The 24,635-nt window shown below is 49.3% G+C and overlaps 1 protein-coding gene across 1 annotated transcript; it reads right to left on the reverse strand.

Annotated features, from left to right (window-relative positions):
• Nucleotides 1-838: 838 nt before the first annotated feature.
• On the reverse strand, nt 839-17,743 carry Nt5c1a (5'-nucleotidase, cytosolic IA). Its single transcript, XM_042681144.1, has 6 exons — nt 17,572-17,743; nt 8,215-8,382; nt 7,696-7,825; nt 5,525-5,647; nt 2,940-3,124; nt 839-1,546 (listed from the first exon to the last, which is right to left on the reverse strand). The coding sequence occupies exons 1-6, from the start codon at nt 17,695-17,697 to the stop codon at nt 1,181-1,183; spliced, it is 1,098 nt and encodes a 365-aa protein (XP_042537078.1). The 5' UTR covers nt 17,698-17,743; the 3' UTR covers nt 839-1,180.
• Nucleotides 17,744-24,635: the final 6,892 nt, after the last annotated feature.

Here is a 24,635-nt window from a genome sequence, read left to right on the forward strand (position 1 = left end):
CTCCCAGCGATTGTTCATTGCTGTCCAGGGTGGCTCTGTCTGGCCTCCTGCTCCCTAGTCACAGTGGGACGATTTTGCTGGTGCATATCCAGCTTCTTCCACCCCAAGTTATCACTGCCTTGGTACTTTAGTGTCAAGTGTCAAGTCAGACTCCTTCAATCAGTCCTCATTACCTTCAGCCTGGGCGACTCCTCCCTTCAGACACTGCTTTCTCTCCCAGCATTTTTGGGACCACATATACTCTGCCTTCTTCCCATTGATGGAATTGCCTGGGCAGATGCAGTAACTAAGGGATTGGCAAGCAAAACAACTAAACTCTGGCCAATGGGCAGCCACTAAACGCTCTTCCCCTGGAAGAGCTTGCAGTGCCCCCCACTGGCTGGTGGAGAATTTGCAAGCAAGTTAAATGACTCCCCTTCCACTTCCCGGAAGGTTCAGGTGATTGAATCACAGGAAGCAGATGGGTCACCTTGTCCAGTGGTTTCCAATCATGGAAATTTACAGGCAGGGCTGCTGTGGAATGAATACTGTGCGTTTTACCCATCTGGGCTGAGAGGAGGTAAGGGCTGAAATCCAGCCTCTGTCCTGTTAACCAAGTTATTGTAACTCAGCATGGGTCTGGGTCAAGACAGAAGGGTTGTCTTCTCATAATTTACTCACCTAGACAAACACTTCCTTCAAAGGGAAACCTTGTACAAACCAAGCTTCTCTGGCTACAGAAGAGCTTAAAAACCCTTCTAGAGGATGGGGAAACTTAGGCTCATGGAGGGGAGGAACTCACACTGAAGGTCATTCAGTTCATGTCAGGGCAGAGCTTAGACACTGGTCCCTCCTCTCTCATGGTAATTCTTTGTACTACTCAGAGCTCACTTTCATCACAAGCCCCTCTTGGCATCCTAGATTCTCTCTAACCTGCCCACTCTCAGACCCATCAACATCTCTCTGAAATCCAAGCACCCTATCATGCACAGTTCTACCGGCTAAGCTAGAACCATGGCACAGTGTTTGCCCAGAAGGAGGGACGGTAAGAAGGCTGGCCTAGTCTGCAGAATTTCCCCCAAGAACCTTGCACAGAAAGGGATGATACCAGACATGCAGAAAGGCAGACAGTGAGGAGCTAGAGGGGTTTGCCAGATGAGGCATCAAAGTATAACAGACAGCCTGGAGCAAGGCAGCTCTGCTACTGTGCAGCCGGGGGGTGCTTTGTGGGTACAGTCCGCCGGGGTGTCTGTGCCACACCATAAGGCACGTGGGCGGCTATAGTGCCCATCTCCTGAGCCCCAGCCACATGGAACATCTGGTCATCAAAGAAGATGTGTGGGCGGATCTTTTCAAGGAGGGGTCCTTTGGGTGCTCCAGCTAGGAACAAGGCTTCATCGGTCTCCAGGCCCCAGCTGCGCAGGGTCTTGAGAGCTCGAGCCCCGGAACTGGCTGCACTGCGTGCTGTCACCAAGTAGGTACGAATTGGGCACTCCAGCCGCAGCCCCTTGGAGTAGAATTTCTTCTGCAGCCTACCCAGTGCTTCCAGAAAGCCCTTCAGGGGGCCCTACAAGAAGACAAGTGGACACTGTGAACTTGGCTCTGCCAAATATATGTTCTCCCTCCTGCCAGCATGTGTCCTGCTGTTGGGAGTGCAAAACTTCTCAGGTAGCTCTGCTGGGCCTGCTCTGCGTGCATCCTGGGGCAGTCCAGGGTCTGTTTTCCTGTCATTGGAGCTGCGTCAGAATAACCGTACCAGGGCAACTGTTGCTATGCATACCCACTCATGTCCCCATCTCTGGCAGCTCTTTAAGTGTGGCCTTCTGTGCCCGTCAGCGGGAAAAAAAAAAGATAGTAAAATGAGTAACGATGGTATGAGCACCCGCTAATCAGAATGGACTCCAGCTGCAAACATCTGGGACAGATGGGCCAATATATAACTACTGAAGATGAAATTGCCTGTGGATACACAGATGGCTCAGGCTAAAGGTCGCTGGGATTAGGGAAGGGATTTAATCTCACAGCCCTCAACACAATGATGCTCAATGAAAGATGTGTGTGTAAAGAGCCAGAGTGGTGATTCAGAAGCCTGTTCTTCCCAAAGCAGCTGCAGAGATGGCAAGATAGGCATCCAGTCTTGAAGACTCCTCCCTCATTAGGGGGTCCAGGAGAGCAATAGCGCCTTAGACCTCTGCTAGCACTGTACTGCCCGTACACATGGATTTTTAGAGAAGGCTCAAATTGGAGTTCCCAGGAGGGTTGAGGAATCCTACTACTCCAGATTGCATGGAATTTCCACCACCAAATTCTAAAACATACTCTGCTCTCAGAGACTTATTTGAGGGCAAGTGAAGATCTCAGACCCCTGACCAAGGCATAGTAGGAGGTGGCCCAATCAAATGGTTTTCCCCAAGCTCCATGCTCAGCTGCACTAGTAGGGTTACTGATTCAGCTCTTCCTCTTGTCTAATGAGGGAAACAGGGTTAGAGGTTCACTCCCAGGGGTAGGGGAGCTCAGAGAGGAGGTAAGGGTTCCAGAGAAAGGGCAATAGCTTCTGAGAGAGAGAAGTGACACTTTCCTGAGAGAGGCAGAGATTTCACACGAAGGGTGGGGACTTAGAGAATGAGAGCTTCAGAGAAGGCTGAAAGAGTCTCAGATGGAGGACAGGGGCTTCAGAAAGGGGACTGAGACCTTGGAAAGGGGACTGGAGGTGTAAAAGAGGAGGACAGACTTCAGAGAGGGGCTTAGAGAGACGTTAGAGGCTTCAAGGGGAGACTAGACTTCAGTGAGATGAGGGTCAGTGAAGGGTACAGGCTCACTCAGGAGAGCCAGGAGCCAGGGGAAGGGGTAAGGATCAGGACTGAGCCCAGGGTTTGGCTGTAGGCTGGGAGTTCAGGTCCAGGGCAGGTTTTGGGGAACCACCTTGTTCTACTCAGGGGTTCTGGGACCATGTAGAGCACCTGGGCCAAAGGCTTGTTCTCGTGGGCTTTCTCATGCTCGAAGAATCTGTCCAGCCCGTGGGCCTTGACAATGCGCTCAGATTCATCGGAGAAGAGCACAGCATCCCCGTCGAAGGCCACGCGTAGCTGACTCTGGGACACAACCACATCCCTGCTGGGGCTGAAGATGGTGGCAGCTGCAATCCCTGGGCAGAGAGAGGCAAGAATTGTCTGCCTTCAGGCCACGCAGTGGGTGCTCTGCCTGGGTACCAGAGAGGACTATCTCAGGTGGCGCTTGTCTTGTCTGAGATGATGGCTATCACCCGAAACACCCTTGACCAGGGCACATGGAAGGGATTTTACGTCACCAGCCAGGTCTCCTAACTCACCTCAGTGCTGGCCAGCCCACCTGTTGAAGATACTGGACATTCCTCAGAGGTCATCTCTCAGGCTGGGCTGGATATGGATCCTCTTCTCCACTGGCCCAAAGAGGGCAGAGGCTGCCCAAGGTCACATGGGAATCAGAATTCCTAATTATGACAAGTACTCCCTTTTCCTTGCTTTTCAATAACATATTTTGACAAGCGTCACAATTTTTTTCCTTTTCTTTTCTTCCTTCTTTCTTTCCCTCCTTCCTTTCCTCCATCCTTCCCTCCTTCCTTCTTTCCTTCCTTTCTTTGTTTTATATATTTATTTTATTTTATTTTTATCAGTCCTGAGGCTTGAACTCTGAGGCTTGAACTCTGGGCCTGGGCGCTGTCCCTGAGCTCTTCAACTTAAGGCTAGTGCTCTTACCACTTTGAACCACAGAGCCACTTCCACTTTTCTGGTGATTAATTGGAGATATGAGTCTCACGGACTTTCTTGCCTGGACTGGCTTTGAACTGGGATCCTCAGCTCTCACCCTCCTGAGTAGTTACGATTACAGGCGTGAGCCACCAGCCCACGGCTTGCTTCTTCCTTCCTTCCTTCCCTCCCTCCTTCCTTCCTTCCTTCCTTCCTTCCTTCCTTTTCTTTCTCTTTCTTTCTCTCTCTTTTTTTTTGCTTGTTTGCTTGCTTTCTGTGCTGAATCAGGGGCTCATGCTTTCACTTGGCTTTTTTCACTCCAGTCTGATGCTCTACCACTTGAGCCACAGCTCCAGAATCTCATAGACAGTCTAGTGCTGGTGGCTCACATCTGTAATCCTAGTTATTCAGAAGGCTGAGATTGGGCTGGGAAGGTGGCTCAGTGGTAGAGTGCTTGCCTTGCATGCATGAGGCCCTGGGTTTCAATTCTTCAGTGCCACATAAGCAGAAAAAGCCAGAAGTGGTGCTATGGCTCGAGCGGTAGAACACTAGCCTTGAGCTGAAGAGGTGAGGAACAGTGCCCAGTCTCAGAGTTCGGGCCCCTTGACCGGCCAAAAAAAACCAACAAAATAAACACACACAGAAGGCAGGAAAGTCTGTGAGTCTCTTATCTCCAATTATCCACTGAAAAACCTTAAGTGGACCTATGGCTCAAACTAACCTTGAGTAGAAACGCTCAAGGGCAGTGCCCAGGCCCTGAGTTCAAGCCCCAGAACCAGCGCCAAAACCCAAACCAACCAAACAAATAACCATGCCTCCAGGCACAGGTGGCTCACACCTGTAATCCTAGCTACAGAGCTGATGATTGAAGTTTGATGCCATTCCAGGCAGGAAAGTCCATGAGACTTTTATCTCCAATTAACCACCAGAAAACTGGAAGTGGCACTGTGGCTCAAAGTGGTAGAGTGCTAGCCTTGAGTGAAAGATCTCAGGGACAGTGATGGGCTCTGAGTTCAAGCCTCATGTCAATCAAAACCAAAACCAAAAAAATCTCACAGATTTTGCTGCCTGGGCTAGCTTCTGACTTTGATATCTCGGATCTTGGCCTCCTCAGTTAGGATTACAAGTGTGAGATACCATACCTGGCACAATGATTTTCTTATCATGATCAAGCTTTTCCTTACCAATACTGAGATAGATGATGCGCAACGGGACCAAGCCTCTGACCATCTCTGATCACTGGTCACATCTGTGACCAGGACTGTTTAATAGTTATTCATAGTTTCATCCTTCGCCCCTATTTTCCCTCTATTTAAATCTAAAGCTCATGTCTGTATCTTAAAGATGAGCTGAAATGATTACTTTCCCTCTCCCTTCAGTGCCATGTAATAAATAGATCTGCTTTCTCTGTCTTTCACTGCTTCTTCTGTCTTTATTTGGTGAATTTCAGCAAGTGGCTAGACCTGCCATGTGGAGCCCCTGGAGTTGGGCTGTGGCCTAGAACTCCTGGTTACATTCTACCTGGAAGAATCTTAGAAAACAGTAACTTTCTAGGCTGTAAAGTGAGTTCCCATGGAAACAGAAGTCTGGGTGATGCTGATGAACAAATACATCCTTAACACAGAAGGGCAGGAGGTAGGAAAATGGACTAGGTAGGGCCTTGTTTTCAGTTTATAAGACAGATCATAGGAACTATCCACAGCTTCCCATCCTATGACCTTGACAACCCCCAGCACCCTTTGAGAGCTTCAGGACTTATACTCTTACCTGTGGGACTCCTTGCTGGACTTCCTGTGTTCCTTCTCCTCACTGTGACTTACCCTCGTCAATGGCTTCTCGCACTTTTTCTGCATCGGCTGACAAGTAGAGGTTGGTGTGGTAGGCCTTGAGGTAGCAGATGGGGCTGTTTCCACCTGTCATGCAGAACCTCTCAATGAACAGGTCTGGGAAGGAGGTCGAAAGTACTCAGGTGAGGCCAGGGTCAACCTGCAGAACAGGTTCTCTATGCCTACCAAGTGCCATCTCAGATCTGAGTGGTGGTGGAGGAAGCCGGTGAGTCTGTGACTTTAGGTCAGCATTCCCCCTCTTGGCCCCCTCCATTCTTCATCATAGCATAGTCATGATCACATCTCTAGAGAAATTGCTTGTCTCACTGTCAGCCCTTTTCTTCAGGGGATCACAATACAATAAAAGGTAGGTTCTCCAGCTAGAGACCCCACCCTTGTAGCCATAGCTAATTGGAAAGGGGCACATTCTGACCTAGCTGAGCCAACCAGATTCTTCCTGCATCTAGGAAAACACTTAGTAAGTCCTCATGGCTGCATAGTTGGTAAAAATATTTACTGGTTGGTAAGTGGCTGCTGTCCTGAGCCAGAGGAGTTACCTGTAAAGGCCCCAGCCCCTTACATGCAGTACCCTTGTCCTCAATGCCACAACCAAAGTGGGTAATGTCTGGCCCCACCGGATCCTGCTCCAGCACTACACCTGGCATTTTGTCCTGATTGCTCAGTACCCATCAAGCAGGTGGTTAAATATTGTTAATATCACCCTTGCACCCAGCCACTTGAAATCAGTATTTTAAGATGCCACCTGGGAGCTGGGGGTGTAACTCAGGGGTATAACATATACTTATAAGCCAGCGTGAAGCCCTAGTTTCAATCCCCAGTACCCAAAATAAATAAAATAAAATAAAGCCAGCTGGCCTTTCATAGTTGCTTAAAACAAGGTCTTGTAAACCTATAAAGATAGATTTTTATTTATTTCTCTCTCTCTTTCTCTCTCCCTCTCCATCACCCTCTCTCTCCTCAAACTGGATCTCTCTGATTTTATGAGTATACAAACAAGAAAAGCAGAGAGATCCAGTTCGGACGGCGGGAGGACGGGAGGGAGGGAGACAGGCGGGATTGAGTAAGGTCCCATAGGGTCCAAAGTGAAAGAAAAAGGAGATTTTCAATACTTGGATTCAGGATTTTGTCCTGAATTTGTCCTGTACAATTTTACTTCTCCCCCTGGGATTCTGAGCCACCCTGGAATGTAAAAAAGAAATCCTTCATCATAGGCTAGCTCTGTAGGATCTAATACTTTCTGTTTGGAGAAGACACAGAACCCACTGATTCTGACAATTGCTCCTGATACTCCCAGCAATCTTATGAGAACTGTTATCCCCATTATAGTTTGAGAAACTGAGGCATCAAGGCAGTAAATGTCCTGCTTAGTTGGGCCTATGTGGTCAGGATCTGGTTTGTGCCGGCTTGTAAGAGCTAGTGGTTAAAGATTCAAAAATTCGGCGAGCCAGTTATGTTGTTCAATCATTAGTAGTTTGAAATCAGACACAGTAGGAATATTTCTACCCTGAAAGTTAAAATGAGAGTTTTGCTTGTTTTTATTTTCTTTTTCTTTTTCTTTTTGTTTGTTTGCCAATACTGGGGCTTAAACTCAGGGCCTGATCACTGTCCCTGAGCATTTTTTTTTTTTGCCAGTCTTGGGGCTTGAACTCAGGGGTAGGCACTGTCCCTGAGCTTCTTTTGCTTAAGATTAGCACTCTATCACTTGATCCTTAGCACCACTTTGGCTTTTTCTGTTTATGCGGTACTGAGGAATAGAACCCAGGGCTTCATGCATGCTACACCATCACTCTACCACGAAGCCACATTCCCAGCCCCCTGAGCTTACTTTTGCTTAATGCTAGTACTGCACTACTTGGGCCACAGCTTCACTTCTAACTTTTTGGTAGTTAATCAGAGACAAGAGTCTCACACTTTCCTTCCAGGGCTGGCTTTGCATGGCCATCCTCAGACCTCAGCCTCCCTAGTAGCTAGGAGTACAGGTATGATCTATTGGTTTGTTTGTTTTCTTAAAGCGCTAACCTTCCCCGCCCCCCCCACCCCCAAAGCTTATCAGTGGTCCATACAACCTGACCCTTCAGGGGTGTGGCCTGTGTCCCAGGATTGTTGTAACAGCATCATCCTGTGGTCAGATCTCTCCTGCTCACCATAATGGTTGATACTGTTGATGAGACGGACTCCCACTTGAGCATGGTTGTTGGTCATGAGGACAATGTCAAAGATATCCTCACTATCAGGGTACAGCTCCCGAAGCTTCTTGTTCACAGCCTCCAAGGCCTGGAAAGGAGAGGGCACCCTTCAGCTCAGATCCCCAAGGGTGGATTTCAGGAGTTGGTGGCCCCAGAGCCAATAAGGGAGGGAAGAGGAGGTGGAGGCAGGGCATGAGATACATGCACACAGACTTCCTCCGGAGTTCTGCTCCTCCAACCTGTGGGTGGGTCCTTGTTGACTAGGGGGTGTGCCCTTGCTCAGGGGACCACTAAAGTGGTGAGCATGGATTCTTCCTCAGGCTGCATCAGTCCAAAGGCCTCTTCTTCCCACAAAGATTAATCCCCCCAGTCAAGCCCTTGCTTCTGCTTGGGGCTCGGGGGAGGGTGGGGGAAGAAGGGATCTCCTTACTCAGGCATCCAAAGGCATTGTGTGGGCTGCTGGACGTATCTGCTCACCTTCACGAAGGGGAAGGCAGGCCCAGGACTAAAGGGCTCGTTCTCGTGTTCCAGTTGGTAGCGCACATACTCCTCCACTCCCTGCTCAGTGTAGATCCGCTGCTCTTCATCCATGCGGAACAGGGCTCGGGAGGACACAGCAATGGTGACTGCATTCTGAGGCTTGGGCTGCAGAGGGACAGTAGGAGGGACTGTCACTGAGACCCTACCCTAGGACAGCTACTCCTGTGCTGAGATGGGAATGTGGCAAAGGCCTGGATCCAGTCTCTCTGCCTCAAAGGTTCTTCCTTGGGCAGAAGGAAACTTAAGGCAGGACCTAGTCATGGAGGACCCAGCTGGGGACTGAGATAGAGGATGGTTTCTCCACTCAGGAGTGGGAGGTGAAGGAGGACCATGCCCTCGGGGAATGTACAGTTTAGTTGGCCATCTGGACATAACAGGAAAATGAATACAATGTATGAGGGCAGCATATGACTGATGTGATGCATGATAGGGTCTCCAGATGGTTTCCATTATGAAATGAGAGCTCCCTGCCTGTAGGAAGAAACCGGTCTTCAGGAACATGGAAATTGCATAAGGAAATCTATCTCCAGCCCAGATCTGTCTCCTGAGCGCCAGACATGAATATCTAACTGCCCGAGTCACACCAACAGACACTCCAGCTTTACAGAGCTGGAGGCTGTATTCCCACCATTTTCTTTACTCCCAAGTTCCATCTCTGCTCCCTTCCCTTATCTCGGTGCTCAGCGCCCGCCATCCACTTACCCACAGCCCCACTATCTCTCCAAGCAGAAGCCTTGGAAGCCAACCTCAACTCCTCCCCCTTCCTCAGCTCCCTTCCCCATCAATCCATCACCCAGACCAGCCAGCCCTATTGGAACCCAGGCAACCATCACCTCCATGATCACCCAGGCAGGTGTGGTTAAGGCCTACCTCTCCACTGGTGGTCAGCCCTTAATATGGACATGACACATTATCTCTACACTCCAGCCTTCCCCTCCCCTCCCTCACACCTGTACACACTTATGTCCCCACAATGGCCCTCTTGCCTAATACCCTGTTTTCCATACTCTCTGACCAGCTACTCAACTTTCAGGCTTCAATTTAGATGATCACCTCAAGGAAAACTGCACTCATCCTACTCTACCCCATTTGATACCTTTTCCCTGAATTTCCTTCTTAATATAACTGAATAGTAAATTATAATAGATTATTTAATTTCTCTTCCTAGGCAGAATTCTAGGAATCAGTAGCACCATGCTTTTGTGTGTGTGTGTGTGTGTGTGTGTGTGTGTGTTAGTACAAGGGATTAAAATAAAGGCCTCACACTCTTGCTTGGCTTTTTTGGCACTCTACTACTTGAGTCATACTTCCATTCCAGCATTTTGCTGGCTAATTAGAGCTGAGAATCTAATTTTTTTCTGCCCAAGCTAGCTTTGAATCATGATCCTCAGCTTTCAGCCTCTTGAGTAGCTAAGATTGCAGGCATGAACCACCAGTACCCAACTCCATATACTTTTTAGAAAAAAAAATTTTATTGTCAAGGTGATATACAAAGGAGTTACAGTTAACATATGTAAGGTAGTGAGTACATTTCTTGTGGAACTTGTTACCCCCCCCTCTTCATTTTTCTCCCACTTATCAATGTACTTTTTTTGTTGTTGTTGGTCATGGAACTCAAGGCCTGTCCTAGAGCTCTTTTGCTCAAGGCTAATGCTCTACCACTTTGAGCCACAGTTCCACTTCTGGTTTTCTGGTGGTTAATTGGAGATAAGTGTCTCATGGACTTTCCTGTACCTCGATCCTCAGCTCTCAGCCTCCTGAGTAGCTAGGATTATAGGCATGAACCACCAGTGCCTGGCTCATTTATTGGTTCTTTGTATCAGATACCTTGGCTCTACTAAGGAGCAGTAGAGACCTGGTAGAGACCTGGCTCTTACTCTCCATGCTCAGTCTCATATAGATGGGCGGGGAAGAATGACAAGCAGAGAACTCAGAGGCAAAAGGTAGGGAAGGGAATGAGATAGAACAAGGCAGAAACAAAGTCTCACAGCTGGGCTTCAGGGGAGGGAGGGGGGAGGAAAAAGGCCTGGGGAGATGAAGAAACATAAAGGCATTCCAAAGGCTAGCAGCGGCCAGAGCGTATGGGAAATCTAGAGGGGAGGCCTGTGCTAGGTTGCAAGGGGCCCTCAGGGACCCTAAAGGAGTTAGAGGGCTCATTTCCCATTGTTCCATCGGAGTATTTATAGCTCTCTAAAATTCTTTTCTTTCTTCTTTTGTGCCAGTTCTATAGCTCAAACTCTGGACCAAGGTGCTGTACCTGAGCTTTTTCACTCAAGGCTGGCACTCTACCACTGGAGCCACACCCCTTCTTCTGGCTTTTGGTGGTTAACTGGAGATATGAGTCTCACAGATTTTGCCTGGACTGGCTTCAAACTGTGATCCTCAGATCTCAGTCTCCTAAGTAGCTAGGATTACAGATGTAAACCACCACCCATCAGCCAAGATTAGTGTGTATGTGTTTGTGTTTGTGTGTGTGTGTGTGTGTGTGTGTGTGTGTGTGTTTTAGAAGAGACATGAGAGAGCCTGTCTTACCTATTCTAGCACATGAGGACAAAGCTAGAAGGTGCCATCTTTGAACCAGAAAGAGTTTCCTCTTCACCAGACACCAATCTACTGGTACTTTAGTCTTCCAGCCTCCAGAATTATGAGAAATAAATTTCTATTGCCTTCAATATGTCACCCATTCTAAGTCACTGTGTTATAGCAGCCTCTAAATGGACTGAGACAGCACCTTGGGTAGAACAGGAAAGGAGAACGCCAGCATGGATAGCAGCTAGGCTCTTCCTAACTCTTGAGGAGGATCAGAGTGGGGTGTGTAAGGGGCTCCTGGTCTCCAGGAGAATCCCACTGCATCTGTGATCTGGACAGACCTAAGATCATGATCCTCACTTTTTTTTTGTCAGTCATGGGGCTGGAACTCTGGGCGTGGGCACTGTCCCTCAGCTTTTCCGCTCAAGGCTAGCACTTTCCCACTTGAGCCACAGCACCACTTCCGGTTTTCTGGTGGTTTATTGGAGATAAGAGTCTCATGGACTTTCCTTCCCAGGCTGGTTTTGAACCACGATCCTCAGATCTCAGCCTCCTAAGTAGCTAGGATTATAGGCCACTGGCACCCGGCTGATCCCCACTTTTTAGATAAGGACAGAGACACTTAAAGTGAGGTCAAAACTTGTAATCAGGGGTTGGGAATGTGGTTTAGTGGTAGAGTGTTTGCCCAGCATGCATGAAGCCCTGAGTTCGATTCCTCAGTACCACATAAACAGAAAAAGCCAGAAGTGGAACTGTGGCTCAAGTGGTAGAGTGCTAGCATGAGCAAAAGAAACTCAGGGACAGTGCCCAGGCTCTGAGGTCAAGCCACAGGACTAGCAAAACAAAAACAAAAACAAAACTTGTAACCAAACTAGGCACCGGTGGCTCATGCCTGTAATCCAAATCAGGAGGCTGAGATCTGAAGATCATAGTTTTAAGCTAGCCTGGGCAGAAAAGTTCCCATGAAACTCTTAGCTCCAATTAACCACTCAAAAACTGGAAGTGGTGCTGTGGCTTAAGTGGTAGAGCCCTAGCCTTGAGCATAAGAGGCTCAGGGACAGTGCCCAGGTACTGAGTTCAAGCCCTACAACTGACAAAAAAAACCCCACAAAAAACACACAACTACCTTATTAACTGCCTTCTTCCACCAGCCCTGAGGGCCATGTGCTCAACCCCACTTATTTCTGGGGTCAAGGCTAGGGCTCCAACCAGTTGATAGCATTGATAAGACACTTGGCTAGGGACATGGCAGGAAACAGTACAAGTATGATCCCTGACCTCAGGGAGCTAATGACCCATGGCCAAGGCAGAGATTCATACCATCCTCTAAAAGAGCATAGTCCACGGCAATGTTCTGTGACAATGGAAATATTCCAGGATCTGTGGGGGACTCTGGAACACCTCGAAATGTAGTGGGTGAGGCTGAAGACCTGAAGTTTATTTCATTTTACAGGACTTGTGGCTAGTCCTGTGGCTTTTCAACCTTAAAACAGGAATGGAAAATCAAAGAATTCCAAAAATCCTATGGCTGACCTCAGTTTGCTTGTAGCTACGCACCCTCCCCCCATTTCCTGGAGTTTATTTTGATAAATATTATTTTATATGATCAGATGCACATAGCATTGTGCCTTTGTGTTCCTCTCCTACAAGTATCTTCCTTTGGTCTCACTGTGTGTGAATGCTTTGGTATATTTTAGAGCTAACTTCCAAATGTGAGAGAAAACATGCACCATTTGTTTCTCTGAACTTGGCTTACCTCACTTAACATGATTTGTTCAAGGTCCTTCCATTTCCCTGCAAAGGACAAATTATTCTTTCTAATGGCTATGTACAATGCCTTTGACTTTTTTTATTTTTTTGTTGGTCATGGGGTTTGAATGCTGGGCTTGGGAGCTATCCCTCAGCTCTTCAGCTCAAGGTAAGCACTTTACCATTTGACCCACAGCGCCACGTCCAGTTTTTGGTGGTTTATTGCAGATAAGCGTCTCACAGTCACACCTGTAATCTTAGCTACTGAGGAGGCTGAGATCTGAGGATTATGGTTCAAAGCCAGTCCAGGCAAGAAAGTCCATGAGACTCTTATCTCCAATAAAACACCAGAAGTGGCACTGTGGCTCACCTTGAGCCAAAGAGCTGAGGGACAGCACCCAGGCCCAGAGTTCAAGCCCCACGACTGACTTTAAAAAAAAGTCTCATGGACTTTCCTGCCTGGGCTGGCTTTGAACCATGCTCCTCAGATCTTAGCCTCCTGAGTCGTTAGGATTACAGGCTTGAGCCACCAGTGCCCAGGGCCTTTGACTTTTAACCCCAACCCAGTTGTGTATATCCAGCAGGGTCAATGGGAGGCAGGAGCAGGTGCTTCTCCTTAAAGGCTCAGTCCCAAGCCTCGATTAGTGACTGACTCCTATTGTGTGTCCTTGAGTTGGGCACCTTCTAATCCCACCAGCACCTGGGAGCCTTCAAACAAAGAGGCTGAAGTCAAAAGCCCTAAAGAAAAGAGGTGAAGCTGGGCACTAGTGGCTCACACTTGTAACTCTACTTCTTGAGGAGGCTAAGATCTGAAAATCAAGGTTCAGAGCCAGCCCAAACTGACAAATCCAAGAGATGCTTTTTTTTTTTTTTTTTTTTTTTTTGCCGGTTGTGGGGTCTGAACACTGTCCCTCAGCTCTTCAGCTCAAGGCTAGTGCCCTACCACTTGAGCCACAGCACCACTTCTGGCTTTTTCTGCTTGTGTGGTACTGAGGAATCAAACCCAGAGCCTCATGCATGCAAGGCAAGCACTCTACCACTGAGCTACCTTCCCAGCCCCAAGAGATTCTTATCTCTGATTAACCAGCCAAAAGACAGAACTGGAGACATGGACCAAGTGTTAGAGCACCAGCCATGAGCAAAAACGTGAGTGACAGTGTGAAGCCCTGAGTTCAAGCCCCAGGACTGGCACACAGAAAGTGTATATGTGGGGTGATGAAGCAAAGGCAAAGATGGCAAGGGTAGGGTTAGAGGAGGTGGGGAAATCTCCTTTCATAAACCCAGGAAGCATTCTGCTTTAGCCCAGGGAACCTTTATTTACTTCTCTTACAGAAAGGAGAAATAATCCCCCCAGAGAGGAGCAGGACATTACTCTAGGACACACAGAAAAGTCAGAGTCAAGATGGCTTCTAAGCCGGGCGCTGGTGGCTCACGCCTGTGATCCTAGCTACTCAGGAGGCTGAGATCTGAGGATCCGGTTCAAAGCCAGCCCGGGCAGGAGAAACCGTGAGACTCCTATCTCCAATAAACCACCAAAAACCGGAAGTGGCGCTGTAGCTCAAGTGGTAGAGTGCTCGCCTTGAGCTGAAGAGCTGAGGGACAGCGCCCAGGCCCAGAGTTCAAGCCCCATGACCGACAAAAAAAAAAAAAAAAGATGGCTTCTAGTGTTACCCTTACTCACGTAGCAGTCCTCTTCAACAGCTTTTAGAAGATGCCAACCTCTTTTGGTGCTGAAGAAGGTACATCCAGCATACCTTCTTTAGCCTCCTACTCCCGAGTTGGGAGAACTGATGTGAGACAAGAAAGCCCTCAGACTGCAGTGTCTGGGCACCGACACAAAGCCTCAGAATGGAGGCTTCAGGGGGAAGACCCTGCCTCTGCTCTGACAGCACCAATGAGGTGGAATGGGTGAGGCTAGAAAGCACGAGCAGCTGTAGGAAATGAGGGTTCCAGCTGGGGAAGATAAAAAGCTGTGCATGCAGGCTCCAGGCAGATCTGGAGGAAGAAGTGGAGAGGTCTGCCCAGAGTGTGCTTAGAAACCTTCCTGTGCCTGGCCGGGTCCCTCACACTGGAATGTATTGTAAGATGCACCGAAATCACAAAGATGCCAGATCCCACACTGAGAATTGGGTCAGAGCAACCCAGGGGCTCAGCCTCACGCTGGACTATGCGAGCTAGGGTCCTCCCAGCTCTCTGCTTTCCCTAAGGCCAATGTACAGGCTTATCACTCTGGCCTGGCCCCACACAGCCTGCCTGAAGAGGTCCTGTTTAAGTCAACATGATTCTGCCTATTGCAACCAAGATAGGAACATAACAGCAGCAGCAACAACAACAATAAAAAGCTGTCATTTGTCATTTCAGCAAGGAGGGAGGAGGGGAAGCAGAGAGAAAGAGAGAGAGAGAGAGAGAGAGAGAGAGAGAGAGCATTGCTGAGAGAGGGGGAAGCTCTGATGGAGGAAGTTGTCTGACCCCAGGAGGTGAGGACCTCTGATGGGCCTTCCTTGGCTTCAACATTTCACTCAGCATCCTGGGAATGAGCAGAAGCCCAGGCTAGGCTGTGATGGGGCCCATGAGGCCTAAAGCCCCCAAAATAGTCTGTGGGAAGAGGGGTTACTGCAGGAAGGACTAGAAGCTGGGAAGCCTCCAGGTTCCTTGCCTTCTAGCGATTCATGAGGGTCAAGGACTGACCAAGGGATCATGACTAACCATGGGGCCTGAGCTCCCCGGTTCCTTGGTATCTGGGGAGGAAAGGGATTTTGAGCACTGAAGCATTCACTGCGCCAGTCTCCAATTACCCCTCTTCTCTCAAGCCACAATCTAGTCTCGACTTCTCACTGATAAACGCACTCCCAGATCCACCCTTTCCAATCTACCTCCCAACAGCCCCGAATGATCTTTCTAGAATGAAAATGGGACCAAGTTAATCCCTGCTGAAAAATCCTTCCATAGCTCCAATAATGGTTTTCAGATTTTAGAAAGTAGGTTGACCTTTTATTCAAATGAACTCTTAGGCAGAACCTCAATATGTAATACAAACCAGATATTGCCACATATAACCGGTACAAGTCTGTCATTACAAATTCAAATGCTTTCTATATGTAAATGTATTTATTACAAAGTCAAATGATGAAAACAACACAGGTGTTTCCATAACAACATAGTTGAAGTCAGAGGTTAGAATCTGGGGAGATTTAGGCTCGGCCTCCAGTTTGCTTGGTGGTATAGTACTAAGAATGGCCTATTCCCACTAAGTGCTTACAAATGAGAAGAGATGTTTTTGTCTGTTTTCATTTTGTTTTGCTTTGTTTCAACTTATAGTCTTTGCAATCTCAAGATTCTCTCATTAAAAACAGACGACAGGAAAAAGTTTATTCTAAGGTTTACTTTTTTAAAAGAAGTTTTTAATAGTCAACCCACAGCACAAGTGAATATGTCAGTGGTTTCCAAGGTGCTGAAATGTCCAAAAGGCACATTTAACGGAATTGGGGTTTTTTGTTTTGCCTTATTTTTTTTAATTTTTTAAATTTATTTTTTTATTGATGGTCATGGGAATTGAACTCTGGGCCTGGGCACTGTCCCTGAGCAATTCAGCTCATGACTAGCACTCTACCACTTGAGACACAGTGCAAGTTCCAGTTTTCTAGTGGTTTATTGGAGATAAGAGTTTCGCATCCTTTCCTGCCTGGGCTGGCTTGGAATCATGATGATCTCAGCCTCCTGAGTAGTTAGGATTACAGGCATGAGCCACTGGCGCCCGGCTTTGGCTTTGTTTTACTTTATTTTTTGTTTGGTTTGGTTTGGTAGTACTTGAGTTTGAACTCAGGCAGGTGTTCTACCACTTTAACCATGCCTCCAGAGTTTGTTTTATAGCCAAGGTCTTGAGTTTTTCTCCAGGTTGGCTTCAAACTACAATCCTCCCACTTTTGCCTCACCAGTAGCTGGGCTTACAGGTTGGGTTTTATTATACATTTTCAATCGGTTAAAGTATAGTTTGAAGAAGAAAATAAGTGTGATTCACATGTCCATAGATTTGCCAAAAACTGGGCTCCACAGAACCTACTCTGGAAGTTTCAGTCCCCCTTAATAAGGTCCTGGCACCTTACCAAGGCACTCATGGCTGTCCATGAGACACCAGACCCCCACATAACCCACCCATCTCCAGAACTACTTCTGTTGACCTCCAGGTGTAAACTCGTGAGAGTGGGCACAGTTTGGTTGGCAATCCCCACTGACCAGCGGAGGCGGGGAGGTAGCCAATGAGAGGCTGCTGGCAGAGCGGGCCTCCTAGAGACCCACGTGACTTGGGAGAAAAGCAGCCGGATGCTTTAGGGTCACACTGGAAATCTTTGGAAGGTGCCTCTGTCCCTTTCCAGGATCTGAGCTCTGGGACGCTGGAATGGACAAGGCTAAGGGGCAGACTAGGGCCCCATGAAGGACGCACAAAAGTTCTTTCCCCAGAGTAACGCCACCATGGAGTCACAGGGGTGCTAATGTCCACTGAGGGGAGAGCAGACAGAGCTCTTTTCTGGGGTGCACAGGCTAAGATTGGGTGCCCAGAACCAGAGGGGACGCACTCAGGCCGCAGGGGGCCCAGCCAGAGTCTGAACTCAGAGAGGCTAGAGGCTGGAACCCGGTGTCCCGATCGTGGAGCCCGGGCGCCACGCGAGGCGCTGGGTTTCCAAGAGTCGGGGCCACAGAGCAGCTTTGCCAAGCGCTGTGCGCGCCCCGGTGCCCGCTTCGCCTCGGGAGGGGCTGGGGCCTGCGGACAGCACGGGGGAGGGGAGATGCTGGCATGGAACCCGAGCCCCAGGAAAAAAACAAACCACCACCAGCACCAGAGCCCAGCTCCCAAAATAAACCCGCGCCCGGGCCAACGCCGGGTGCATGCTGGGGCTGAGCGCTGCGTCCTCTCCAGGAGGGGCGCCATGGGTCCCCTTCCCAAGGGGTTTGCGCCCCCCTCCCTTCCTGAGAGTGACCCCCCCATCCCTCCCCCAATACCTATGTCGGACTTTTTACCGATTTGGGTTTCTTCTTGGGTGTAAGGTTGTCGTAGAAAGTCTTGGCCTCCTCCCAGCGAGGCGTTGGGGTGGTCTCTGCCCCCGGCCCGGGTTCGCGGACCTCCCGGGGCTCCCCGGGTTCCATGCTCCTCCGGTGCTGGCCCGGTCCTGGCCGGATGGAAGCGCGGTGGAGACGCCGAGCTCGCGGAGCCGGGCTGCGGAGGGAGGCGCGTCCGTCCCGGCGTGCGGAGGGCCGGGCAGCGGGGAGACCCGGGGCGGGGGGCGGGGTGCGCCGGCCCCGCGCGCTCGGGTGGGGGCCCCGGAGCGGCGGCTTGCGCCCGCGCTCTGCTGCGGTGTGGCCGCTGCGGCCGCTATGCTTTGGGGGAGGGGGGGCAGGGGGGACCCCACCCACGCCAGAAGCGAATAGGAGGTAGGGTTCTGTGTGTTTGTGCGTGTGTGTGTGTGTGTGTGTGTGTGTGTGTGTGTGTGTGTGCAGCTTCCTGGAAGAGAGGGGTGTGCGGCCAGGCTTCGTAGGCTGCTGTGGATGACGTTCAAGGGCACTGAGTGAGGAGAGACCTATCCCCCCCCCCCCCCCCCCGCGCGCCCATGGTGATTGCTCTGACAGAGTGAAAACTGATCACACTTCCCCTTCCCCCCACCCCGCCCCGCGCCCAGGTTCCAGGACCTGGAACCCGGAGCCGCCTCCAACCCGAGGATGGTTGGACAGCTCCGATGATCAACAAGGCCTGCCCCCAACCTGGACTCAGCATTTCTCCATCCAACTGCAGCCCTTCCACACCGGGGTGGAGAGGGGGCTCTGAGGTCGCTAGCGTCTCTAAGCTCCCTTCCTCCTCGCGGGGTAGAGGGGGCCCCCAGACCTCGGACGCTCCCGGGGACTCGGAACCCACATTCTCTGCCGGCCTCTCGTCGGCCAGCAGAGGGCGCACGTGCCCAGGTCCCACAGGCTGAGTTTGGGTGATGAGTTCTGAAAACAAGATGGAAGGGGGGTGGGGGTGGGAGGGTGTTTGAGAACCAAAGAATCTTAGGCCATCGTTTGCAATTCCAGGGTCTCTTGTCCCCATTGGCACAGAACCCTGTGCTGTGAATACCACCCATTTCAGGGCCCAGCCATCATCTCTCAGAGGGGCACAGGAAGGGGACAGAGAAGCAGGAGCAACACTGGTTTATCCAGGAGGGGCCTCTGCCTGGGAGGAGGTACAGAATGGAGGCTCTACTGAGCCTCCACAGCGCTAGGAGGAACCAAGCAAGCACCCTGTGGGAGGAAAGGGGAACAACAATAAAAAGCTGAGGATTGGGGGAAGTATGTTTAGATTGGTCCTTTTCCAGACTTACTAGTAGATCGTATCCAGTCACAGCCCAACCCTCTCCCATCCTGCTGCTCTTTTGGCAATGTGATGGTACCAGTCCTCCCACCTAGCCATGGAGTTCAGTAGAGGCTGACCCTGTGACTTGCTTTGACTAAAAGCATGCTGTTTCGTGGATGCTTTGTTGTGGTTTCAAACTTAAGCCTGAAGAGGCCTTGCAGATTCCATTTTTGCTGTCCTGAGAGCCACCTAAATATGTGTGGACTATTCTGCTAGAAATGCTTCATGGTCAGAAAGGCTCTATAGAGCCAATAGAGGGGTTGGGGTGTAACTCAGTGGAACAGTCTGAGCTGGGAACTGGTGACTCATGCCTGTAATCCTAGCTCCTTAGGAAGCTGAGATCTGAGGGTCATGGTTTGAAGCCAGTCTGGGAAGAAAAGTCAGTGAGACTCTTATCTCCAGTTAACCACCAGCAAACCAGAAGTGGTACTGTGGCTCAAAGTGCTAGAGCACTAGCTATGAGTAAAAAAAAACCTCAAGGACAGCACCCAGGCCCTGAGTTCAAGCCCCATGACTGACCAAAAAAGAAAAAAATGTACAGCCTGTGCTTTGCAAGTGTGATACCCTGGATTCAGTCCTCAGCATTAAGAGGATAAAAGGAGGAAGGGAGTGGGAGGGAGAAAGGGGTCTGGGAAGTTGGAAGAGTGGTAGAGTGCTTGCCTCACACGCATGAGGCCCTGAGTTCCATTCCTCAGCACCACATAAGCAGAAAAAAGCGGGAAGTGGCACTGTGGCTCCAGTGGTAGAGCGCTAGCCTTGAGCTGAAGAGCTGAGGGACAGTGCCTAGGCCCAGAGCTCAGGCCCCATGACTGACAAATAAATAAATAAACAAATAAATAAATTAGAGGGAGTAGGAAAGGAGGAAGCAAAGGAGAAGGAAGAGGAGGAGGAAGCAGCCAATTGTGTTTAAGACTTTCACTGTTATGACAAAACACTTGCTACAGCTTAAAAGAAGCAAAGGTTTATTTTGACTCATGGTTTCAGAGGCTTCCATCTATGGCTGGCTGGCTTCATGGCTTTCAGACCTGTGTCAAGGCCTGGTTGGAGGAGCCTTTGCTGGCTGTGGTTATATGCAATGTTAAGCAGAGTGGCTTTGGGTAGAATGTCTCTGAGCAGAAGTAGCTGACCAGCAGATAAAGACGGGAAAGATGAGCTGAGTGCAGGAGAGGATCTGTGAAAGAAACCATGCTTTCCATCTTTCCCTCTAGCAGCTGAAAACATGGAAGAAGCCCACCTGAAAGGACAATAGGGTTGCAGAGAGAAAATCGAAGCAGGAGGAGAGATGTTGCCACAGTGACCTTCTGGGTCTAGCAGGGCCTGACATTCTTAATGATGTGAACCCAAAGTCACTTTGTTTTCTTAAGCTTGTTAGAGTTAGGTTTTGCCCACTTATAACCAAGTCCTGCCTAATCCATTTCCTTTTACTCACGATGACACGAGTGAGCCTCTGTTTCTTGTTATCAAATTATCTTGCCCTGATTCACAGTTTAGAACTTCTAAGAATGTTCCCTAGACTCCCTTTGGAAGAAATCAATGATACTCAACGGTTCTTTCCACCCTTTGGAGGTTTTTGCCATCCCCTCTGACTTGCTGGTTGTTCCTTGACAGCTGGTTAGATTCAGGGTTCCTGAACCTAATGGCTCTGCATTTCTAGGTTCTAATCAATACTTTCAGTCTATGTCCAACATTTCTTCAGATGAATAAGTCAAGAGCAGCCCCCTTTGCCTTTGAGCTTGCCTGGACAGCACTGCCGCAGCATTCTTGGCCCTGTTGACTTATATTTAGTAAACCCTTGAGCACATGCTGCCTTCTTCTTATAGCTTGGCCCTTGACCAGAATATAGTAGTGGTGATATGAGCTGGAGACCCATCTTTCTTGTGGCAGGTGAAAGAACATGGAAGAAGTAGAGGCAGAGGGAAGGAGGAAGAGAAAGGAAGAAAGAAAGAGTGGCTGGCAAGTAACTCAGTGGCAAAGCACTTGTCTAACAACTACAACATCCTGGGTTCGATCTCTAGTACCAAAAAAGACAAAAAAAATTAGAGGAGAGAGAGAGACAGAGAAACAGAATAAAAATGAATGACTCATTCCCATGACTGAGAAAACACAATAAGCAATGGCCTTGGTGGTAGGAGATGTCCTGAGTTTAAGTTCCAGATTTACTATTCTATGAGCCTTCCTTTCTTTGTCTAAATGGACAAACAAGAACAACAACAACAACAACAAAACTCCCACGATGCTCGATATAGTGGTGCATACCTGTAATCCCAGCATCCGAAAGGCTGAGGCAGGAAAATGGAGAATTTAAAGCCAATCTGAGCTACATTGTCTTAAAAATGAAGGCAGGGGGTGGGAGGACAATAAAGAAACACACAAGAAGGCTTGTTGACTACAGTGGACTATAAATCTGAGAGGCCTGCTGTTGGAGGGTTGTGAAAGCTTCGTTGAGAAAATCACTGAGGCAGGGGAAAAGATAGTCCAGGAAAGGGAAATGATTTGTGTCTGAAGACAAGCCCAAGAGCCTCTGTAACAAAACAAGGGAGATTAACTCGGGGTAGCTCATTGCAGAGTGCAGAAGGAGAATGGGAGCAGAATGAGGCAGAATGAGGCTCCTGATGTTAGCTGGTGCCAGATTGTGCAGGACCTTGAGGGTCATTAAAGGCCTAGGTCATCCTGGAAGGAAAGGGAGCCCTTGAAGAGGCTGACATGGTCAGCCTGGCTTGTTAACGGCAGGTGGAGGAGGCGGAGGGCACGGAGGGTATGACTGAAAGCAGGAAGTGGCTTACTTGGCTGAGTGAGAGATTGAGAGGGACGTGGGGAGAAGGCAACCCAGTACCTTTGCAGACCAAGATAGACAGGGGGTAAGACTTCCCATTCTTTCCTGCCTTCCCCACTTCCCCCCCTCCCCCCCCCCCCCCCACACACACACAGGGCTTCAGCTTGGAACAGAAGCCCAACTTCTCAGGCTTCTGAGTCACCTCCTCAGGTTCATGGTTACCCAGAGGCCAAGTTAGTCTCTTCTGTCCTAATTGCTTCCTGCCAAGTGAGCCGCTCCCTCCCAGTGTCCTTGAGGAAATCCTTGTCAAAGCAATAGAGCATTTCAGAAGGAAACAGGAACCTCCAGCAGACCCTGCCCCCAACTTCTTGCACATTCGCATGTGACATACACACACACACACACACACACACACACACACACACACACACACACACACACACACACACACACACAGTCCTGGGGCTTGAACTCAGGGCCTGAGCACTGTTCCTGAAGTTTTTTGCTCAAGGCTAATACGCTACCACTTAAGCCACAGCTCCACTTCATTTTTGGAAGTTAATTGGAGATCAGAGTCTCTTGGACTTTCCTGCCTGGGCTGGCTTTGCGCTGTGATCCTCAGAAGTTAGCCTTCTGAGTAGCTAGGATAACAGGTGTAAGCTACCATGCCTGGTGAGGTGCACTTTATCACTAACTCTTACTCTCAAGTTTGGGTCAGTTTAGAGGATCTCAGGATTAGCAGTGCGTTCCTGTGGGTTGAAGCATTGTACTACAGTAGTTGACCAGCCAGGTAAGATGGGGTTGAAAGTTACTTACTAAATTTACTATGCTGGGCTGTGGTTGTACAGAAGTAGGAGGTATATTTTGCTAATTAGTATGAAGAGGCTATCCACTACTTAGTCACATACTTATGGGGCTTCTCAGAAGGATGTGTTTTCCCAATCTGTGCAAAGGACAACATAAGTACCCTGCTCCTAGCCTTCTTTCACACTGACCGTTGGCTGCTGACTTGAGCTCTTAGGATGCCCCCCCCTCTCTCTCCCTCTCTCTCTTTTGTTGGTCATGGGGCTTGAACTCTGGGCCTGAATGCTGTCCCTCAGCTCTTCAGCTTAAGGCTAGTGCTCTACCACTTGAGCTACAGTGCCACTTCTGGTTTTCTGGTGGTTTATTGGAGATAAGAGTTTCATGGACTTTCCTGCCTAGTCTGGCTTTGAACCACGATCCTCAGATCTCAGCCTCCTGAGTAGCTAGGATTACAGGTGTGAGCCACCGGCATCTGGCAGGATGCTTTTCTCTTGAAAGAGAGGGCATAAAGTCCCAGCAGGTGCCCAGTTAGCTTCCTTCTGGAGAAAGTGTGATCACAGGCTGCACATATCATTGTCTGATCTGGACTCAGATTGTTTCCACACCACCACCACCCTCTTGCCGCTGCACCATACTACAGCTTGAACTCAGCATCTCACTCTTTCCTAGTTAATTCACTCGTGACTATCATGACTAGTGCTCTACCACTCAAGCCACACCTCTACTTCCAGCTTTTTGCTGGTTAATGGGAGATATGACTCTCTCAGATTTTTCTTTCCTGGTTGGCTTCAAACCTTAATCCTCATATCTATCTCAGGTATGAGCCACTGGTGCTCAGCATTGCCTTAAGATCACTAGATTAAGGAAAGACACCAACCTAGCTCTCTTTGGCCCCTGAAAATAAGTTAAACCAAGTAGGTCCTTTGTCTCAGGAATTGGAACTAAGAACCACGTCTGGTGATGCACACTCATCCTAGCACTCAGGAGGTTAAGGTAGGAGGATCCTAAGTTAAAGGCCAGTCTGGGCTGTATGGGAAAACCTTGTCTCAGGAGAGGAGTAAAAGAAGGAAAAAGAGGGGCTGGGAATGTGGCTTAGTGGTAGAGTGTTTGCCTAGCATGCAGGAAGCCCTGGGTTCAAATCCTCAGTACCACATAAACAGAAAAAGCCAGAAGTGGCACTGTGGCTCAAGTGGTAGAGCACTAGCCTTGAGCAAAGGAAGCTCAGGGACCGTGAGTAGGTCCTGAGTTTCAAGCTCCAGGACTGGTTAAAAAAAAAAAGGAGGAGGAGGAGGAGGAGGAAGAAGACGAGAGAGATGAGACAGAGGGGAGATGCCAGTCACTGATGAGTCTTGATACAGAGTTGGAGGGATAGCCACCTTATTCAGTGAGAACAAGGAGTCTGAAGGTGGGGAGGAAGTGGAACAGTGGCTCATATGTGGGAAAAGCCAAACAAGAGAGGACCTGAGTTCAAGACCCAGTACCAGCACCAGCATGCACGTGCATGCACATGTCGCAAACACACACAAACACACACACACACACACACACACACACACACAGAGGGACCAGGAAAAAGAGCCCATCCTGTCCTGTTGGCCCAGATGTGAGAAGGGAGAGGCTTAGTTCCAGTTCTTGAAGCTCAATCATTTTTAGTTTCTGTCCCTTGTGATTTACTCCCTTTAAGTAGATTTGGTTCCTGCATGTGACCAGAGTCTCTGCCAGAACAAGGACCTTGGCTGAAAGGTTCCTGAGATGCCCCTGGGGCCCTTCTCCCTTTCTTCTCCCCAGCCCTAGCCCAGATGAGGGAAGAGCAGGAGTCCACGGCACAGTCACACCTTTTATTCATTGTCAGTGAGAAAAATAAACCACACCACACAGCACAGGGTTGAACAGTGAGGACAGTCACTGTGGGCACAGCCAGAAGCAGCATGTCTGGAGGGGATGGGAGGCTACACTGGGGAACTCATGGTGAATAGATACCTCCTCTGCCATCCAGCCCTTCTCCCTCCCCAAGCTGCTTAGAAGGCCCTGGGGCTGGCCAGCCTCCACCAAGCAGAAATGAATCCCAGGAGTCCCCACCTTGCCTCCACAGTCTTGGCAAAGATAAAAAGAAAACAACAT

The sequence above is a fragment of the Dipodomys spectabilis genome, unplaced genomic scaffold, assembly GCF_019054845.1.
Source record: "Dipodomys spectabilis isolate Male_0828 unplaced genomic scaffold, ASM1905484v1 ptg000002l, whole genome shotgun sequence".
Lineage (NCBI taxonomy): Eukaryota > Metazoa > Chordata > Mammalia > Rodentia > Heteromyidae > Dipodomys > Dipodomys spectabilis.

Excerpts from the sequence above, each read along its gene's own strand:
- Nt5c1a (XM_042681144.1), bottom strand. The coding sequence starts at position 17,697 with ATGGAACCCGGGGAGCCCCGGGAGGTCCGCGAACCCGGGCCGGGGGCA. Across the intron at positions 8,383-17,571 it reads CCAAGAAGAAACCCAAATCG|CCCAAGCCTCAGAATGCAGT; the intron begins GTAAAAAGTCCG and ends GTCCCTCTGCAG. Across the intron at positions 5,648-7,695 it reads CAACAGTATCAACCATTATG|ACCTGTTCATTGAGAGGTTC; the intron begins GTGAGCAGGAGA and ends CCTCCTTCCCAG.